This window comes from Argentina silus (genome assembly GCF_951799395.1).
Source record: "Argentina silus genome assembly, chromosome: 17".
NCBI lineage: Eukaryota > Metazoa > Chordata > Actinopteri > Argentiniformes > Argentinidae > Argentina > Argentina silus.
The window spans coordinates 8,600,474-8,616,082 of NC_139671.1; the positions used below are offsets into that span (position 1 = coordinate 8,600,474).

The 15,609-nt window shown below is 42.5% G+C and overlaps 4 protein-coding genes across 5 annotated transcripts in view; 3 read left to right on the forward strand and 1 right to left on the reverse strand.

Annotated features, from left to right (window-relative positions):
- Positions 1 to 1,016: 1,016 nt before the first annotated feature.
- On the reverse strand, positions 1,017 to 4,903 carry rnaseh1 (ribonuclease H1). 2 transcript variants are annotated; one of them, XM_083689041.1, is made up of 8 exons: positions 4,396 to 4,903; positions 4,148 to 4,272; positions 3,505 to 3,693; positions 3,243 to 3,342; positions 2,793 to 2,847; positions 2,527 to 2,611; positions 1,525 to 1,649; positions 1,017 to 1,310 (listed from the first exon to the last, which is right to left on the reverse strand). In XM_083689041.1, the coding sequence occupies exons 1-8, from the start codon at positions 4,521 to 4,523 to the stop codon at positions 1,224 to 1,226; spliced, it is 894 nt and encodes a 297-aa protein (XP_083545167.1). In that variant the 5' UTR covers positions 4,524 to 4,903; the 3' UTR covers positions 1,017 to 1,223. The 2 variants fall into 2 exon arrangements, with proteins under 2 accessions (XP_083545167.1, XP_083545168.1); XM_083689042.1 differs by having other exon boundaries at positions 2,527 to 2,607; positions 2,789 to 2,847.
- Positions 4,904 to 5,000: 97 nt separating this feature from the next.
- On the forward strand, positions 5,001 to 8,335 carry rps7 (ribosomal protein S7). Its single transcript, XM_083689043.1, has 7 exons — positions 5,001 to 5,031; positions 5,756 to 5,837; positions 5,937 to 6,008; positions 6,497 to 6,640; positions 7,142 to 7,206; positions 7,608 to 7,758; positions 8,223 to 8,335. The coding sequence occupies exons 2-7, from the start codon at positions 5,763 to 5,765 to the stop codon at positions 8,298 to 8,300; spliced, it is 585 nt and encodes a 194-aa protein (XP_083545169.1). The 5' UTR covers positions 5,001 to 5,031; positions 5,756 to 5,762; the 3' UTR covers positions 8,301 to 8,335.
- Positions 8,336 to 9,086: 751 nt separating this feature from the next.
- On the forward strand, positions 9,087 to 12,334 carry allc (allantoicase; the record flags this gene model as incomplete). Its single annotated transcript, XM_083689040.1, has 11 exons — positions 9,087 to 9,176; positions 9,302 to 9,352; positions 9,478 to 9,565; positions 9,710 to 9,829; positions 9,931 to 10,010; positions 10,116 to 10,248; positions 10,354 to 10,509; positions 10,937 to 11,010; positions 11,101 to 11,209; positions 11,497 to 11,615; positions 12,161 to 12,334. 11 exons carry the CDS (start codon positions 9,087 to 9,089, stop codon positions 12,332 to 12,334), a joined length of 1,194 nt encoding a protein of 397 aa, XP_083545166.1.
- Positions 12,335 to 13,394: 1,060 nt separating this feature from the next.
- Positions 13,395 to 15,609, forward strand: part of LOC310818066 (doublecortin domain-containing protein 2C-like) — a gene marked incomplete at both ends in the record, with an annotated part of 19,360 nt that continues 17,145 nt past the window's right edge. Inside the window, 5 exons of the mRNA XM_083688826.1 lie at positions 13,395 to 13,687; positions 13,848 to 13,896; positions 14,635 to 14,711; positions 15,127 to 15,258; positions 15,348 to 15,497. Coding sequence (XP_083544952.1) covers positions 13,395 to 13,687; positions 13,848 to 13,896; positions 14,635 to 14,711; positions 15,127 to 15,258; positions 15,348 to 15,497 — 701 coding nt within the window. The remainder of the gene's footprint in view (positions 13,688 to 13,847; positions 13,897 to 14,634; positions 14,712 to 15,126; positions 15,259 to 15,347; positions 15,498 to 15,609) is intronic.

Here is a 15,609-nt window from a genome sequence, read left to right on the forward strand (position 1 = left end):
TGTATGATCAGATTAGCACAATGCCCACTGCTCTCAAACTGGTTAGACACCATAGACCAATGGATGGAGGGGGGGGTGGGGGGGGTATGAAACAGATGAGCACAGGGCCGCAGGCTGGGCATATCTGCTGAGGAGGCAAATGTGCTGAGATGAAGCCTTAACGAGCTGCAGCCATGGCGGGGTGAAGCATTCTGACCCCTCTTCCCCGCGTCTCAGAGTGACCTCTGACTGCAGCGGTTGTATCTCTCACATGTCTCCTCCAGGCTGGGTTACACATCTCTCCACACTAGGCGAGTGCTAACAATGAAGGTCAGACGCGGGCACACTTAGTCCTAGGTGCTCAGGTTGCCACCACTACCAGCCTCATTGAGGGGAAAGGGCATGCAGGTCTTTTTCTCTCAACTGCTAGAGCTGTCATTATTTTCTCACACACGTAGGCCTACTGTCTAGACAGCAGCTTACTGAATAGAGGGGAAGACACGTACAGAAGACTGAAACATATCTGCCCATATCTGACTATCCTAGTGAGGAAGATGGAATATTGCACCTTTAAATGTCATGGGGAATTTCACAAAAATCTGATCCCATTGTGGGAAAAAAATAACTGGCACGTAGAAGTGTTGTGATAACCAATTGGTCATGTATTTGCATTTGATCCAATGGTCCAATAATCGCCAATTCTTAGTATACACTGCTTATAGTATACTGTCATTTCATAAGTAACAATAGTTTCATGGCACACAGTACATGTGAATGAGAATGGGTTTCTATGGGAGACATCTTTCTCCAGACGATGGAGGAATGTGATTCAGAGATCCAGTTCTATTCTGAGCCATCATCATGCTCTGAAAAATGAGCTAGAGCTCCACCTACTGTCTGAAGAGCGTATTACAGTTTGTGTCGGGTACCCTGTGCATTATCAAAACGTAATCAATCTGCGACACAGAAGTGTTATTCATTAAATGGTACAAGTAAAAGCTGAAATAATGTATCAACACAGAAGCAACAACTAAAAATACTGTGCAGATACCTTAGACTTTATTAATGAAAACAAATGAACAAAGACGGTGTAAATTCGATAGAATATTGGCCTGAAACAGACTCGGGCGATTACATTAGTAATACAAAATAATATTGCCGGAAAAGAAAACAAGTAGCTCCCATAGCCCATTCAGATGTCATATTCTTAAAAAAAATGTCTCCTGTTATGATCAATCCTTTGGCTAATGCAAGTGCTTTGCTGCTCCATCTCTGGACAGCTTGTCAGCCATCTCGTTCCCTTCGTACCCAGCATGGCCAGGAATGTGCAACTGGAGAGAGAAGACACAGAGAAGGAAGAGAGCGAGAGAGAGAGTTAGCGTGCGTGAGAGAGAGAGAGAAAGTGAGAGTGAGAGTGAGAGAGAGAGAGAGAGAGAGAGGGGAGACATTACAGCAACTCTTTTATGGTTCTTGAAAGAAGTAGAGCATCTCCGATGTGGAGGCCTTAATTAATGCTGTATGTAGTAAAACATCATTGATATTTACCCATACAACCTCTAGCTCCGCGTTTAACTTGTCAAGTTGTTCAAAGTCTTCTTTGTTGATGACTTGCCCACCAGAGTTGAGCTTCCAGCCATTCAGCTTCCACTTCTTCACCCAGCTGGTGACGCCTGAAGGAAATACAGTGTAAGTAATGCGTAAGTAATGGGACCATGAAGCATTTTTTCTTCTTTTACACTCTTCTACACTCCAAAAGTTTGGATTTTAAATCAAACCGTTACTATGAGGTTAAAGTAGAGATTCTCAGCTTTTATTTGATACCATTTGTATATTGGTTTCACCATTAAGAAATGACAACCCTAACCCTATTTTAGGATACCCAAAAGTAATGGGACAATTGGCTTGACAGGTGTTTCTGCTAAGTGTGTTCCGTCACATCATTTGTGCAGGCATATGAGAGCTGTCAATGTCTAGTATTGATTCTAGGCTTTAGTTTCCTATTGGTGTCTGTCAACATGAGGACCAACAAGGTTTCAATGAAAGTCAAGGAAACCATTAGTAGGCTGAAAAAATCTGAAACAAACTATCAGAAACATTAACATCGAAACAACACTGTAGGCTTGCCAAAATCAACAGAATTTTTTTTTTTTAAAAGCGCTGGTGAGCTCAGCAATCGCAAACAGGCTGATAGGCCATGGAAGACTTCTACAGTGGATGACCGAAGAATGCTCACCATAATTAAGAAAACCCCCAAAACAACTGTCCCACAGATCAGGAACACTCTCCAGGAGGTAGGTATACTTTAACCTTACTTTAAGCTGATTTATACTTTAACCTCATTATAATTGTTTGATTTACAATCCAAACTTTTGAAGTGTAGAGCTGAAAGAAGAAAAGATGCTTCACTGTCCCATTACTTACGCAGGGCACAGTACATAATAGTCATTCAGTTGCTGAATCATGTCAGCAGCATCACATGAACCCATGCAACATTTACTTATGTCCTTGTTAGTGTGGTGTCTATAGGGGTTTTTAAGTAGTACATACCATTAATGGTGAACTTGCTGTCTGTGTAGAGAACCAACTTCTTGATATTCATCTCTTTGGCCTGTTGCAAGGCTTTACAGGCTGCCTGTGTGTCATGCAGAAACAAAAAATCAGGATTGAAAACATCATGGAGAAGTGCAGTGCAGATAATACGACAGAAGAAAACATGACAGATGACTGGAAACAACAAAGCACTGGAAGTAGAGATGGGATGAGGAAGTCTATAAAACAAATGATTCCCCCACATATGACTAAACAGTACTGGCCTGCAATTCTGCTCTCTGGTTTGTCTGTCTTCCATCCAGTGGTTCAGCTACATTTCTATAGAGAAGAATGTCAACTTGAGGTCTTGCATGTATGACCAACGCGCTTCAGGTTTCATGACAGTTTGAGCTTTTGCACTACTGCTTGTTTGCACATACCACATTTATTATATTGGTCTCTAATTATACATCTTACATATATGTAACATAGCTCAAGACCTATTGCCCTTGTTCAACTGTACATATCATATTGATCATATTCATCTCATGTATATTCACTTATTATATTCATGTATTTATACTCACTGTAATACCATTTCATGTCTTTTGCGTTAGATGCCAAACTACATTTCATTGTCTCAATACTTGTACTCTGTGCAATGACAACAAAGTTGAATCTAATCTATTCTAATCTAATCTAATCTAATCTAATCTAGACCTAGGTCCACTCACAGAGGATGGTCGCGTCCCCAGTACACCCCGATTCCAGCTAGGGCCCCCTTTCTTCCATTTCCTGAACAGCAGCCATCTGTGTACACCACGACTGCATCCCCTGGAGGAACAGTCTCAAAATAGTCACCTTAACTTCGTCATCAACTTCACTTGTTTACAAAAAAGAAACATGTCAGTTAACAGCATTGGAATTGATAGGCCTTCAACAGAGAAGCTGTTTGACTTCATCTTGCAGCAATAGTTACATGAGGGGAACGTTTACCCATGTATGTGAATCCATCGGTGCTCCCTGAGGCAGAGCAGCTGTCTTGAGATCCCCCCTCTGAGTGTTTGACTCGTTTGGCAGGGGACACCTCATCCACGTCTCTATAGGGCCTCTTCTGACCAATCGGAATATACTCAAGGGCCTCTGGTGCCCTTTTAGGAAGTGGTGTCTCACAGCTCTCTGTTCCTGAATGATCATTAGAATAGATTAGATTCAACTTTAGTGTCATTGCACAGAGTACAAGTACTGAGACAACGAAATGTAGTTTGGCATCTAACCGTATAGCGCAAAAGACATGATACTGTAGACAGTGTATGGTATTACAGTGAGTATAAATAAATGAATATAATAAGTGAATATACATGAGATGAATATTAATATGATATGTACAGTTGAACAAGGGCAATAGGTGTTGATCATAACATCTTGACTGAGACTATAGGTCTGAATCAGCCATGCCAGGTTAGAGGCTATTTGCCATTCAGGCAAATACACCAGTACACAGTTGTATGGTGCACTAGTTGAATTCTTTGACATGAAGAAGACTGCCCATTCCTAGAGCCAGTGAGCTGTAACAGCAGCACATGCATGTTCATGTCACCAGAGTCCTATAAGCCTTGGACAAAAGTAACATATCTACCATCTATCACATTCGGGGATATAAATCCTGTTTTGCTTCTGACAAAAGCCCAGGCATCCTTTTCCGTGGCAAACTTCTTGTAACTTGCAGATGTGAACTTGTCTACTTGGTTCTTACATTCGTCCCTGAAAAGCAAACAAATTGCGACTTCAAACCGGGGACAAGAAACGGGACATAATACTGTGTACACATAAGAGGTGTTTGAACGCACATACTAGTACCAGTACCGCTGTAGCTACACAACTCACCAAGTTTTGTAAACTCCGGGTTTGATTCCTTTCCTCACAGCGTAATAGAATTTACCTTTCGCCATGTCCTCTGTGCCAATGCACACTGCCCTGCGTACTATACTATAAAGACCAGTCAATCTTAACATCACTCACATCAGCAACTATTTAGAAGTGGCAGTACCTACCTAGCAAACGAGCATTGTAAAGTCTTGATTCAAATACAAGGAAAACTATTTACCAGCTGCCATTACATGTTTAGCATACACAGGTACGTCTACGAGTGTGACGAGCTAGCTGATCTAGCCAGCCAACAACAAACGCTTAGTAAGAAGTAGCTAGCTAGCAGCTGAGTTTGCTAGCTCTCTGTTGCCATTGACTGTCTCAATGAAATACTTGATCAAACAAACAACGAGATAACGATTCAAGTATAACTATAAGACATACTGCTTCTTTCTCTGTTGCCACTGTAATTAACTACTGATTTGTTTCACCATGACATATATGAGGCTTTGATTAATAACAGCATGCGCCCTCTACTGGTAGGAAGTAAATATTGAAAAACACATTTCCGTGTTCCCATGGTTCATCACTACAACGTGTTTTAATCGACCTCTCGCGATGTTCCGGTCTCTTCCCTGGCCGTCGTTGACTGAGGTTGGTCATGAAAATTTTTACACCGTTCCGAGTTTTCTGTCTAAATGTCGGAAATGTGCCTTTAATCCTTTGGTCTTTGTACCATATACCATGTTAGACCTTTGATGCGTTAGATAACTCTATTTCTGATTTCGGATGGCTGTCTTCCTTTATAATATGAAGCGTTTCAACAAGGATAGCTGGCGTGAATGAAATGGAAGGAAGGACTCAAGCTATTATTTTAGGCCCATGTGTGCCTGTAAGGATTGCTAATACAGCGACATGCGAGTCATTTGATCCCTTGACCATTGACTATTTCGCAGTGACCTGTCGGCTGCTTTACCTTAAATCTTGTCCATTAAAGTGTACTTGCTAATGTGAAATTGCTATTGCTGCTAGCCATTCGACTAGCTAGCTAAGTTAGCAAGTGAACCGCCGTTGAATGTCATGGCTAGCCAGGTGGCTAAATTTGCTTGGAAGGGGACTTGTCAGCTAGCGTACTGCTTTACTTGATTTGTAAACAACTAGCTTGTTCACCACGTCCCTTGGTGTATGGAAAACGTGTAGCCAGTTGCAACGCGTTATTCTTCTGGGATTGCAACTAGCTATATTAACTAGCATGATGATGGCATGGCATGTCTAGTGGTGTGACGGAGGCAGCATGGATGATCATATTGTCTGCATCACAAGCAGTTAATGACCAATGGTGGCTCAAAGTTGTGTTCTTGTGTCCCTCTCATTTTAGACAGGCCATGTTCAGTACCAGCGCCAAAATCGTGAAGCCCAATGGCGAAAAGCCAGACGAGTTCGAGTCTGGGATCTCCCAGGTAAGGTGGCTACAAACAACCAGTCAGTGCGTCACTCCATATATATTTTTCAACTCGCTGGTTTTGTCAATTGCATTGCTAACTTATTCTTCTTTCTAGGCTCTGCTTGAGCTGGAGATGAACTCTGACTTGAAGGCACAGCTGAGGGAGCTGAACATCACTGCAGCAAAGGTGACGGACACTCCATCCTACTGCACAGTTTGACTGTAAACATCACTTACGTGTGGGTCTGAGATGGGAATGTAATAGTGACTCAAGTTAACTGAATGAGCTGAGGCGTTTGTTTCTAATTTGTGTTGTGAATTGTGGTCAACGTGGACATCCGGTGAGGTTGCTCTCACCTGGCTCTGTTCTTGTGGCGTATGGGAGCGTAGCACTTCATTGTGCTGTGACGTACAATCCCGTTCCACGACGTTGTAGAGCAAGCTTTGTCCCCGGCCCTCGGGCTGGTGAGGACGGCGTTCTGTATATTCCTACATCTTCCCAGAGCCCTTTGGGATATTTCTGGGGAGCTAAACCATGCAGTGCACAATTTTCATTCAGCCAGCTTCTTAACCCAACAAGCTGCATAGTCCAATGCCCTCTACATTTGTTGCTCTAAAAGTGTTACATTGACACGTTGCCTCTGTGATGTTATTGAAATGTTACATCTCCCTCAGGAAATCGAAGTTGGTGGTAGCAGGAAAGCAATCATCATCTTCGTGCCCGTGCCCCAGCTGAAATCCTTCCAGAAGATTCAGGTGCGGCTCGTGAGGGAGCTGGAAAAGAAATTCAGCGGCAAACACGTTGTTTTCGTTGCACAGGTAAGGATGCGGCTGTCTTGATTTCCATGAGTTGCAGGGCCTGAGCTATGTGCATGGACTCTGCAGGGCCATCGATGCTGAGTGATTTTAATCATGCCCTACTGTCACACTCACTTAAAGCCATGCAGTATAGCCCCACTGTGTAGATTTGTTTGGGGAACCTAATTTAGAGGCATTTTAGTCCATTGTAATGGTTGTTAAATATCAACGTGGACATCCGGTGAGGTTGCTCTCACATGGCTCTGTTCTTGTGGCGTATGGGAGCGTAGCACTTCATTGTGCTGTGACGTACAATCCCGTTCCACGACGTTGTAGAGCAAGCTTTGTCCCCGGCCCTCGGGCTGGCGAGGACGGCGTTCTGTATATTCCTACATCTTCCCAGAGCCCTTTGGGATATTTCTGGGGAGCTAAACCATGCAGTGTACATGACTAATCATTGTCAGTTTCTTTCAGTTTGTTTGAATGTCTCTAAATTTAACCAAAGGGTTTTTTTACTTGCAGAGGAGAATCCTGCCCAAACCAACCAGGAAAAGCCGCATCAAGAATAAGCAGAAGCGTCCCAGAAGGTAAGATGTCACCACACATGCCTGTGTACTAGCTGTACCATATCTGGAGCCGCTGTAATGGCACTGTGTTTGGACCCAACGTGGACATCCGGTGAGGTTGCTCTCACATGGCTCTGTTCTTGTGGCGTATGGGAGCGTAGCACTTCATTGTGCTGTGACGTACAGTCCCGTTCCACGACGTTGGAGAGCAAGCTTTGTCCCCGGCCCTCGGGCTGGCGAGGACGGTGTTCTGTATATTCCTACATCTTCCCAGAGCCCTTTGGGATATTTCTGGGGAGCTAAACCATGCAGAGTACAAATGTATTTGGACAATGTCTTGAGAAGTGGGAGTACTGGGGAAACTGATGAATTGTCATTTTGTTCATCTGTCTGATACAAGATGTGATTTTTATTTTCTCCAGCCGTACTCTGACTGCTGTGCATGATGCCATCCTTGAAGACCTGGTCTTCCCCAGTGAGATTGTTGGCAAGAGGATTCGTGTGAAACTGGACAGCAGTCGGCTCATCAAGGTCCACCTTGACAAGGCTCAGCAAAACAACGTTGAACACAAAGTGAGTGTCCTGTAGCAGAGGTTGCCAGTCCCCCCCCCCCCCCCCCCCCCCCCAACAACGTGGACATCCGGTGAGGTTGCTCTCACATGGCTCTGTTCTTGTGGCGTATGGGAGCGTAGCACTTCATTGTGCTGTGACGTACAGTCCCGTTCCACGACGTTGGAGAGCAAGCTTTGTCCCCGGCCCTCGGGCTGGCGAGGACGGCGTTCTGTATATTCCTACATCTTCCCAGAGCCCTTTGGGATATTTCTGGGGAGCTAAACCATGCAGTGTATAACATTTTGTGTTTTGGTAAATGGATTGCACACCTGTCAAATGTCTGTAGAATTTATCAATTGCCACATGTCTCTTTTTTGTTCTTTTTTTTTTTTTTAACAATTGTGTTTTGTTAACCTGCATATATTTGCTGTGTTAATGTGATTAAGTGTATAGCTGTTTTGTAATAAGTGTCCCTCTGTTTTCAGGTTGAGACCTTCTCCGGTGTCTACAAGAAGCTCACAGGCAAAGACGTCGTTTTTGAATTCCCTGAATTCCAATTGTAAAACTGCAGATGACAAAATAAATTTGTTTACTGTCATTGCTCTCCTGTGTTCGTTTGAAGGGGTTATCAGAGAAAATGGTTGCAGAAATGTACATGTATTGCTTGACACATGCCTCACATATGTATAGCCTTTCTGTTAATGGAGTTGCCACCTACCGATAGGGGGAGCCAACTGGTTTTGTTTAGAATTAAGATTTTGGGGAATGCATGACAATATACTGGGTGACATTTCACTTAGGGTTTCAAATATTTGCGTCTCCCAATGTCAGTGAAGGATTATATACAGTTTACTTTAACTACAATAAGTTATTGATTCACTGCACTCTACACCATTATCTACCCAAATGAGGCACTTCAGACAAAGCGCGCTGATTTTGATAAGCAAATTTGGGCTGTTGATGAAGCACAGGCTAGTGTGTGGTAATAACATGGGCTATCCATGTGGTGCTGTAAATAAAGCACTGTATTGGTAAGATGGCCATGAGTGGTGTGATCATGAGAGACAAAAGCCAGAAGAATTTGTAATGAATGCATATTTCCCAGCCCCACCCCCTTCACTAAACACGACTCCTGTCACCAACTGCACAGTCACTGAACTTTGCCCTTGTGAGTTTGTAGAAAATTGCCTGCACCAGTAGAGGCTAATTATTTGAAGGGGACCTGTTGTTGTAAGCTCATGCACACATAAATAATGTAGAATATTTCATATTTCATTGTATGGACATTGATTGCATCATTTTGGTTTGAATTACATCTATGGAAAGCAAATTGTATTAAATACCAAAACATGGCAGACCGAAAAGCTGTGAAAATGGTCACTGGTCTACCAGACTTTCTGCAATTTAATAACTTGGCCTGCGAAACAGCTGGTGGGAAGGTGAGTCTCTCAAAATAGATATTAGCTTGACATTTTACTTGCGATACAAAACAAGATGTCTAGCTTTAGAGATATTAATAATTTTTTACATGAGTCTTATAACCATGTTCTTACTATCGTCCAAGGTTCTTTTTGCTACAGATGAATGGTTTGCACCAGCTAGAAATCTTTTGAAGGTATAGTGGATTTGTTTATAATATCATGTGTACATTACTGAAGTAGGTAATTTATTGCATATTGTCATTCACATCTTTACATAGATTCCTTTGTTTTTTTTAAATTTACTGCTTATGGTTGGAAGCGTGAAGCACCAGAGTTCATAGCATCTGCATTCACTGAGTATGGGAAATGGATGGATGGCTGGGAGACCAGGAGAAAAAGAATACCAGGTATATGAGTCCTATCTCTACTGTATAATTTAGCCTTGAAGAGACATATAAAGATACAAGAAATACAATCATTTAATTTGTGAGGAAAATGCAGAAAATCCAAATGAAGGATGAGAGCCTCATGTTGTGTGGTATCTCTGGAAGGTCATGACTGGTGCATTATCCAACTGGGTGTACCTGGGATCATCCATGGGCTGGATGTGGACACGTCCTTCTTTACCGGAAACTACTCCCCCTCTGCCTCCATTCAGGCTGCCTGTCTGGGTACGCATGAGCCTATAACATATAGATTTTGACTAAGAATTTTCTTATGAAAAGCGAGACCGATCTCCATCCATGTACCTGTGCTTTGTCTGTCTGACCAGATGAGCCCCCAGCATTGACCCTAGAAGGAGACCGTACTGGCATGGCTGCTTCTGAGAGTCAGTTTGAGACAGTAGCTAAGGTATACTGTTTGTTTAGTTCCATTCACGGACACACACACACACACACACACACACACACACACACACACACACACGATCAATGATCTGTGATTCATGATTGACAGCTATGCTCTGAGTCGTGGGAGGAGCTAGTTCCTGTGACAGAGCTGAAGCCTGGATACTTGGACACCTGTCATAACTATTTCCCCGTTACCTCCTCCGCCAGAGTCACACACCTACGGCTCAACATGTACCCAGGTTACACCTCCAACTGCCTCTGTCCTATGACATACACACACTACAATAACAAATAGATATTTCTTGATAATGGGTCTGTGCTTGTGCATCCGTGCATGTTTTCAGATGGAGGGATCGCTAGGCTGAGGGCATATGGTGTGGGGCAGAAAGACTGGTCTGTAGTGTCCACACAGGATCAGGTGGACCTGATAGCGCTGGCCAATGGTGGAGTCTGTCTGGGGTACAGCGATGCCCACTTTGGTCACCCACGAAATATGATAGGTATACCATCACGTCAACCTGGAATTTGTAAACCTTTCAGAAAGGCTGCTATTATCCTAATAAGCAAGAACCAAAAACTCTTTGGAGTACTGAAATAAAAAGGAACAAAGTAAGATTGCAACATTCAATTTACCACTACTATAATTGAAATATCCCCATCAGGATTAATTTAGCCATCTGTGTACTTTGAATTAAGCAATCTCTCATTGAGGAATTAAGTGACAGGTCTGTGCGTCTACTGTTTCAATCATGTCTGGAGCAAATTGGCAATAGTCCCAAAGCTCATTGTTAATTCACAACATCAGTAATGAACAATACAGAATATCCATCCCAAAGAAGGACATTTCCTCTCAACAGAGACATAAAAAACATACACCCATTTTGTCTTCCGTGTTCCTCAAACTAATCTAAGATCATACCTTTACAGGGTTGGGGAGGGCTGCCAACATGGGGGATGGTTGGGAGACAGCCCGCCGGCTAGACAGACCCAGAGACCTGAAGGTACAGTCAGATCCAGGCTCAGAGCTCCCAGTTTGGCCCGTGCTTGTAGAACTGTCACGTCATCTGTTGATTGGATGCTCTGGTCCTCAGGTGGATGAGAAGGGCATCCTGCAGGTGCCAGGCTACGAGTGGGCAGTGTTCAGACTGGGTCATCCTGGCCTCATCAGCAACATTGAGATAGACACCAACCACTTCAGAGGTAGAGTAATCAGCCAGCCTCTCGTCCACACTCTTTACACCTCACTGAACCACTGTACCTCCAGTATTGGCACCACCCTGCCAAGTTACAATGTTACAGGCTGGATTACATGTTATTACAATGTAATGAGTGAGGTTACAGGTTACGAAACTGGAAACATCGGCATTGTGTCTCTGTAGCCTGTCGTAAACACACCAGTCCACCGTATAGTCTACTAAGACATTAGTTATCCGACCAGACAGTTCATGTGTTCCTGTCTCTCTGTCTCATGTGATGTCAACATGCAGGAAACTTCCCAGACTCCTGTAAGATTGAAGCATGCTGCCTGACCCCTGATGAGGAGGGACAGTGTGTAAGCAGCAAGTGGAACAGTGGCAAGTGGCAGCTGCTTCTGCCCCCTCAGAAAGTATGTTTCCCTGAAATTTCCTCCATTTAATGCCCAGACGTTTCCATATGTAAATATACCTGTTGTTTTTAATGACACAATTTTTTCTGCATTCTAATTAATTAGTTAAGTATACAGCAAATGCCCATATTTCAGACAGATGGGAAGCAATGCTAATGTGTGTTTCAAAGCCATTCAGTAAGTTAAACAACACTGAGTGTGTATAATGAATAAATCAAATTAGGTCTTGGCAACCATAATGGTATCTGTCTTATCGAAGAGGTTTTGTGATTCAACACTTCTCTCTCTCTCTCTAATGTGTTTGAATCACACCCAAGTTTCTGTAAAGTGAAACGTCTGCCACTCTGGATGTCTGCCAAGGCAGTCAGACAAGCCCATAGTCCGGCCAACTGTTCTGTTCTCTTCATGCATTGATGATTGATTCATGCATGATTTTATTATTTCGCTCCAAAACCACAACTACAGCCAATGATTCCAATCATAATAAACTGCTACAATACTTCCACAATATTAAATACTTAATCGCTGTTTCTGTTCTTATCTAGCTTCAGCCCCATCACAGACACTTCTACTCAGACAACTCTCTGGCACTGTCCCAAGCTGTCACTCATGTGCGTCTGGTTATTGCCCCAGATGGAGGAGTCAGTAGGCTGAGACTCTGGGGTCAACCGACCCCGACCTCCACTACAAACAATCCAAGACAAACCTCTAAACTGTGATACTGACTGAGCAAATATGCCATAGTACATTACAGTAAAGAGTGTAAATTAAGTATGGAGAGCTCATTTATGGCAATAAACTGCTGAAATGCAACATGTGAATCTGAAGCTGAAAATAAAGATGTAGCCTATCTAATCAATGAAACTGTGAAACACGTTTATTGTATCTTGACTGAGACTATGCAATGAGAATCAGATGAGTAAGGTGCCAAATACTGTAGCCTACAGTAACTGTGATCTTCATTTTCATTTTCGATTCACAAGTTTAAAAAATGATTACATTATACTGTGACATTGTTACCACCTACATTGTTAAAGGTACAAGCCAACCAGTTTTCTTGAAGAGAACAAAAGACTCAAAGAACGGATGCATCGACTGGTGACGTTAGTAATTCTTGGACCATTTGGGAAAGTAATGCCAGATATAGCTAGGAGCAATGTTGCTAGTTTCCGGGGTGGACAACGGATTTTATTGGATTTCGAGCCACTCAAACATCTTTTGATTCTAAAACGTATTTGCTTATATTTGACCCTGGGCGCTAACTTTAGAAACAGGCTATAGTCACGACACACTTCGGAGCTCTGTCACGGCAGGAGGGAAATCCCAAAATACACATACTTTGACCTAATTGTCAATCTCTGGATTTGAGTCATTGTGCAATAACATTGTGCAGCCCCAGGACGTCATATCAGCTAAACAACGCAAACATTACTCATGTGGTTGCCTTACCATTGATTGTTACCAGAATGGTTAATGATGACATCGTATGCACGTCCATTCATTGACTTGATTGGTTTCCATGACGATACAATGTGTCAATCATCTTGTGTGTCACAAACAAAAATGACTTCTGCAAACCAATACAGATAACAGGGACACCTGATAAGATGCTTGCACAGTCCGCTGAACACTGTGGCCTTGATTATAGATACCTCAGGGTATCACCTTACCTTAAGTGAATGACTTCTGACATTTGACCTCTGTGTAAACCTGAGAGAGGTTGGAGTGTTTACTAGTCTGTGCGCGCACGCTTATTTTGTAGCGAGCATAAAAAGAGACATGTCTGTAGCTCCAGGCAGAGCGTCCCGTGTTCACCCTTCCCCTACCAAAACTGTCTTGGTGTACCGTAACGGTGACGCATTTTTCCCGGGAAGGAGGTTTGTGATCAATCCACGACAGGTGTCATCCTTCGACAGCTTTCTGAATACCGTGACCCGAGGAGTGGAAGCACCGTTCGGAGCGGTTAGGAGTGTTTACACACCCAGAGAGGGACACAGAGTTCAAAGTTTGGAGACTTTGCAGCATGGAGAGAAATACGTCGCTGGCGGGACAGAGCGCTTCAAAAGACTTGAGTAGGCATTTAATGCATATTCCATTGGACAGATAGGCCTGGTGGTCTAACAAATATTTTCATTTTCAGTATTAATAGGAAAATATGGATTTTGCTTTGAATTACACCAACAAGCCAAATGTAGTTTGAATGTTCCATAGTATATATTTTGCTCCCTATAGTTACTCTCACATCAACACAAAGAAGCCTCAACAGAAGAAAAGTGAAGTGGTAAGATCAAACAGTCGGTTTGGTATGTGCTTTTGTTGGTTTTGTATGTGCTTTGTTCAATGACTTACTGCCACCATCAGGAATACTGGAAAAGAGCATGAGAATGATGTTGCTTGTCTCCTGCTACTTTTATACACTTAGAAAAACGGGATTTATTTACACTGACAGTTATTAGGCTACAGTTTATAGCTGTGTTTTTCTATTTAAGGTGTAATTTGTAATCCAAACAACAACAAAGCCACTTTTTGGGTAAACAGCTGAGGGATGGGGCTGGAGAAATGTAACCACTCTCAAATTCATTGACAGAGCTATGGATGCAAGGACTGAAAATATAGTAACCGTGTTTTGATGCAGTGTTCGTTTACAATCGCATTGTTTACAACCAATGGAGTAAAACACGTTTATATTTTGGGTTCTGATGGGATATGACATTTGAACTAAGCTCATGAGGCATTTCTAAGCTATATTCTTCAAGAATCAATTGCTATATATAATTAATTTAAAAGTTGAAAAAATGACCAATTACACATTGCCATTTCAATGGAAACCACATAAAGAAAGACTACAGCAAAACAATACACTCACTAGCCACTATTTTCCATTTGGTTTAAGAGGGATCAATTCTCCCTTTATAAAATTCAGACCTAGAAATACATTGAGGTAAAGGGAAGCAAGATGAGAGGGAGAGAAAGAGAATCCATGGAGTTGTGCTTATCCTTTTGTCATTCTTCCTGGCAGATAAAGCCAGTGGTCCATAGCCGAATAATTGTTCCTGCACGATGGAGGAAGATTCTACATGAGTCATGCGCTATCAAGTCAGTACCGATTTCCCAGTTGTCCTGCACTAATGGCACACTCAAAAACACTCCATTAGTAATAGATTCCATCATGAGCCAAGCTAATAGAACAGTGCACCCATGCCTCATTGAACTGATTCAATTGAGATTGAATCGGAATTGCAAAGCCATTTGTATTTAAGACACACCATACATCTCGTAGTATACAGTCAGCAATGCCTGCACATTTACCATTGAAAAGGAAGCTAGATGACCTTGTGGAATGATACTGTTTTCATGTTAATAGCATATTGTAATTGTATTTTATTGTGAGGAGAAATGATGGTGTTTTGAAGCCTCAACAGTTAGCCATGAAGTTTAAATGCCAATTATCTGAGGACAATCTTCTTGATCAAAGCACTGAATGCTGTGTTGTTGTTGTGTTGTTTTGTAGTGTTTTTACCAATGGAGATATCTTGGTCCCTCCAGCTCGGATATTGATACCAAAGTATACTCTGAGAAACTGGGAGAGGGTGCTGGCCATGGTAACAGAGAAAGTGCACCTTCGGACTGGAGCGGTACACAGGTACATAGGCTTTGCTTTTCAGTAATCATCCAAGCAATGATGGTTGGACAAATACCAACATTACTGGTCTTTTTTTGTTTTCCCCTTAGATTGTGCACATTAGATGGGACCCCATTATCCAGCTCACTGGAGCTAGAGAACAACCTTTACTATGTAGCGACAGGAGTAGAGAGGTTCAGGCTCCTGCCATACTTCCACTGGGTTCCCAGGAAAGGGATCCTCCAGGACAACAGTTTAGGGTGAGTAGCTCTGACACTAGGATTTGAATCTAGTTTTTAAAAAAAAAAATCATAATAGGATTCAGGAAACAAGAAATAATGGATGCATTTTTCAATAGGGATATAGCTAGAT

What these genes read in the sequence shown, in the direction of transcription:
- rnaseh1 (XM_083689041.1), bottom strand. Translation starts at nt 4,523, where the DNA reads ATGTTAAGATTGACTGGTCTTTATAGTATAGTACGCAGGGCAGTGTGC. An exon ending in ATCCCCGAATGTGATAGATG is followed by an intron (nt 3,694 to 4,147) that starts GTAGATATGTTA and finishes ATGATCATTCAG; the next exon opens with GAACAGAGAGCTGTGAGACA. An exon ending in ACCAGAGAGCAGAATTGCAG is followed by an intron (nt 2,612 to 2,792) that starts GCCAGTACTGTT and finishes CATGACACACAG; the next exon opens with GCAGCCTGTAAAGCCTTGCA.
- rps7 (XM_083689043.1), top strand. Translation starts at nt 5,763, where the DNA reads ATGTTCAGTACCAGCGCCAAAATCGTGAAGCCCAATGGCGAAAAGCCA. An exon ending in TCGAGTCTGGGATCTCCCAG is followed by an intron (nt 5,838 to 5,936) that starts GTAAGGTGGCTA and finishes TCTTCTTTCTAG; the next exon opens with GCTCTGCTTGAGCTGGAGAT. An exon ending in AAGCAGAAGCGTCCCAGAAG is followed by an intron (nt 7,207 to 7,607) that starts GTAAGATGTCAC and finishes TATTTTCTCCAG; the next exon opens with CCGTACTCTGACTGCTGTGC.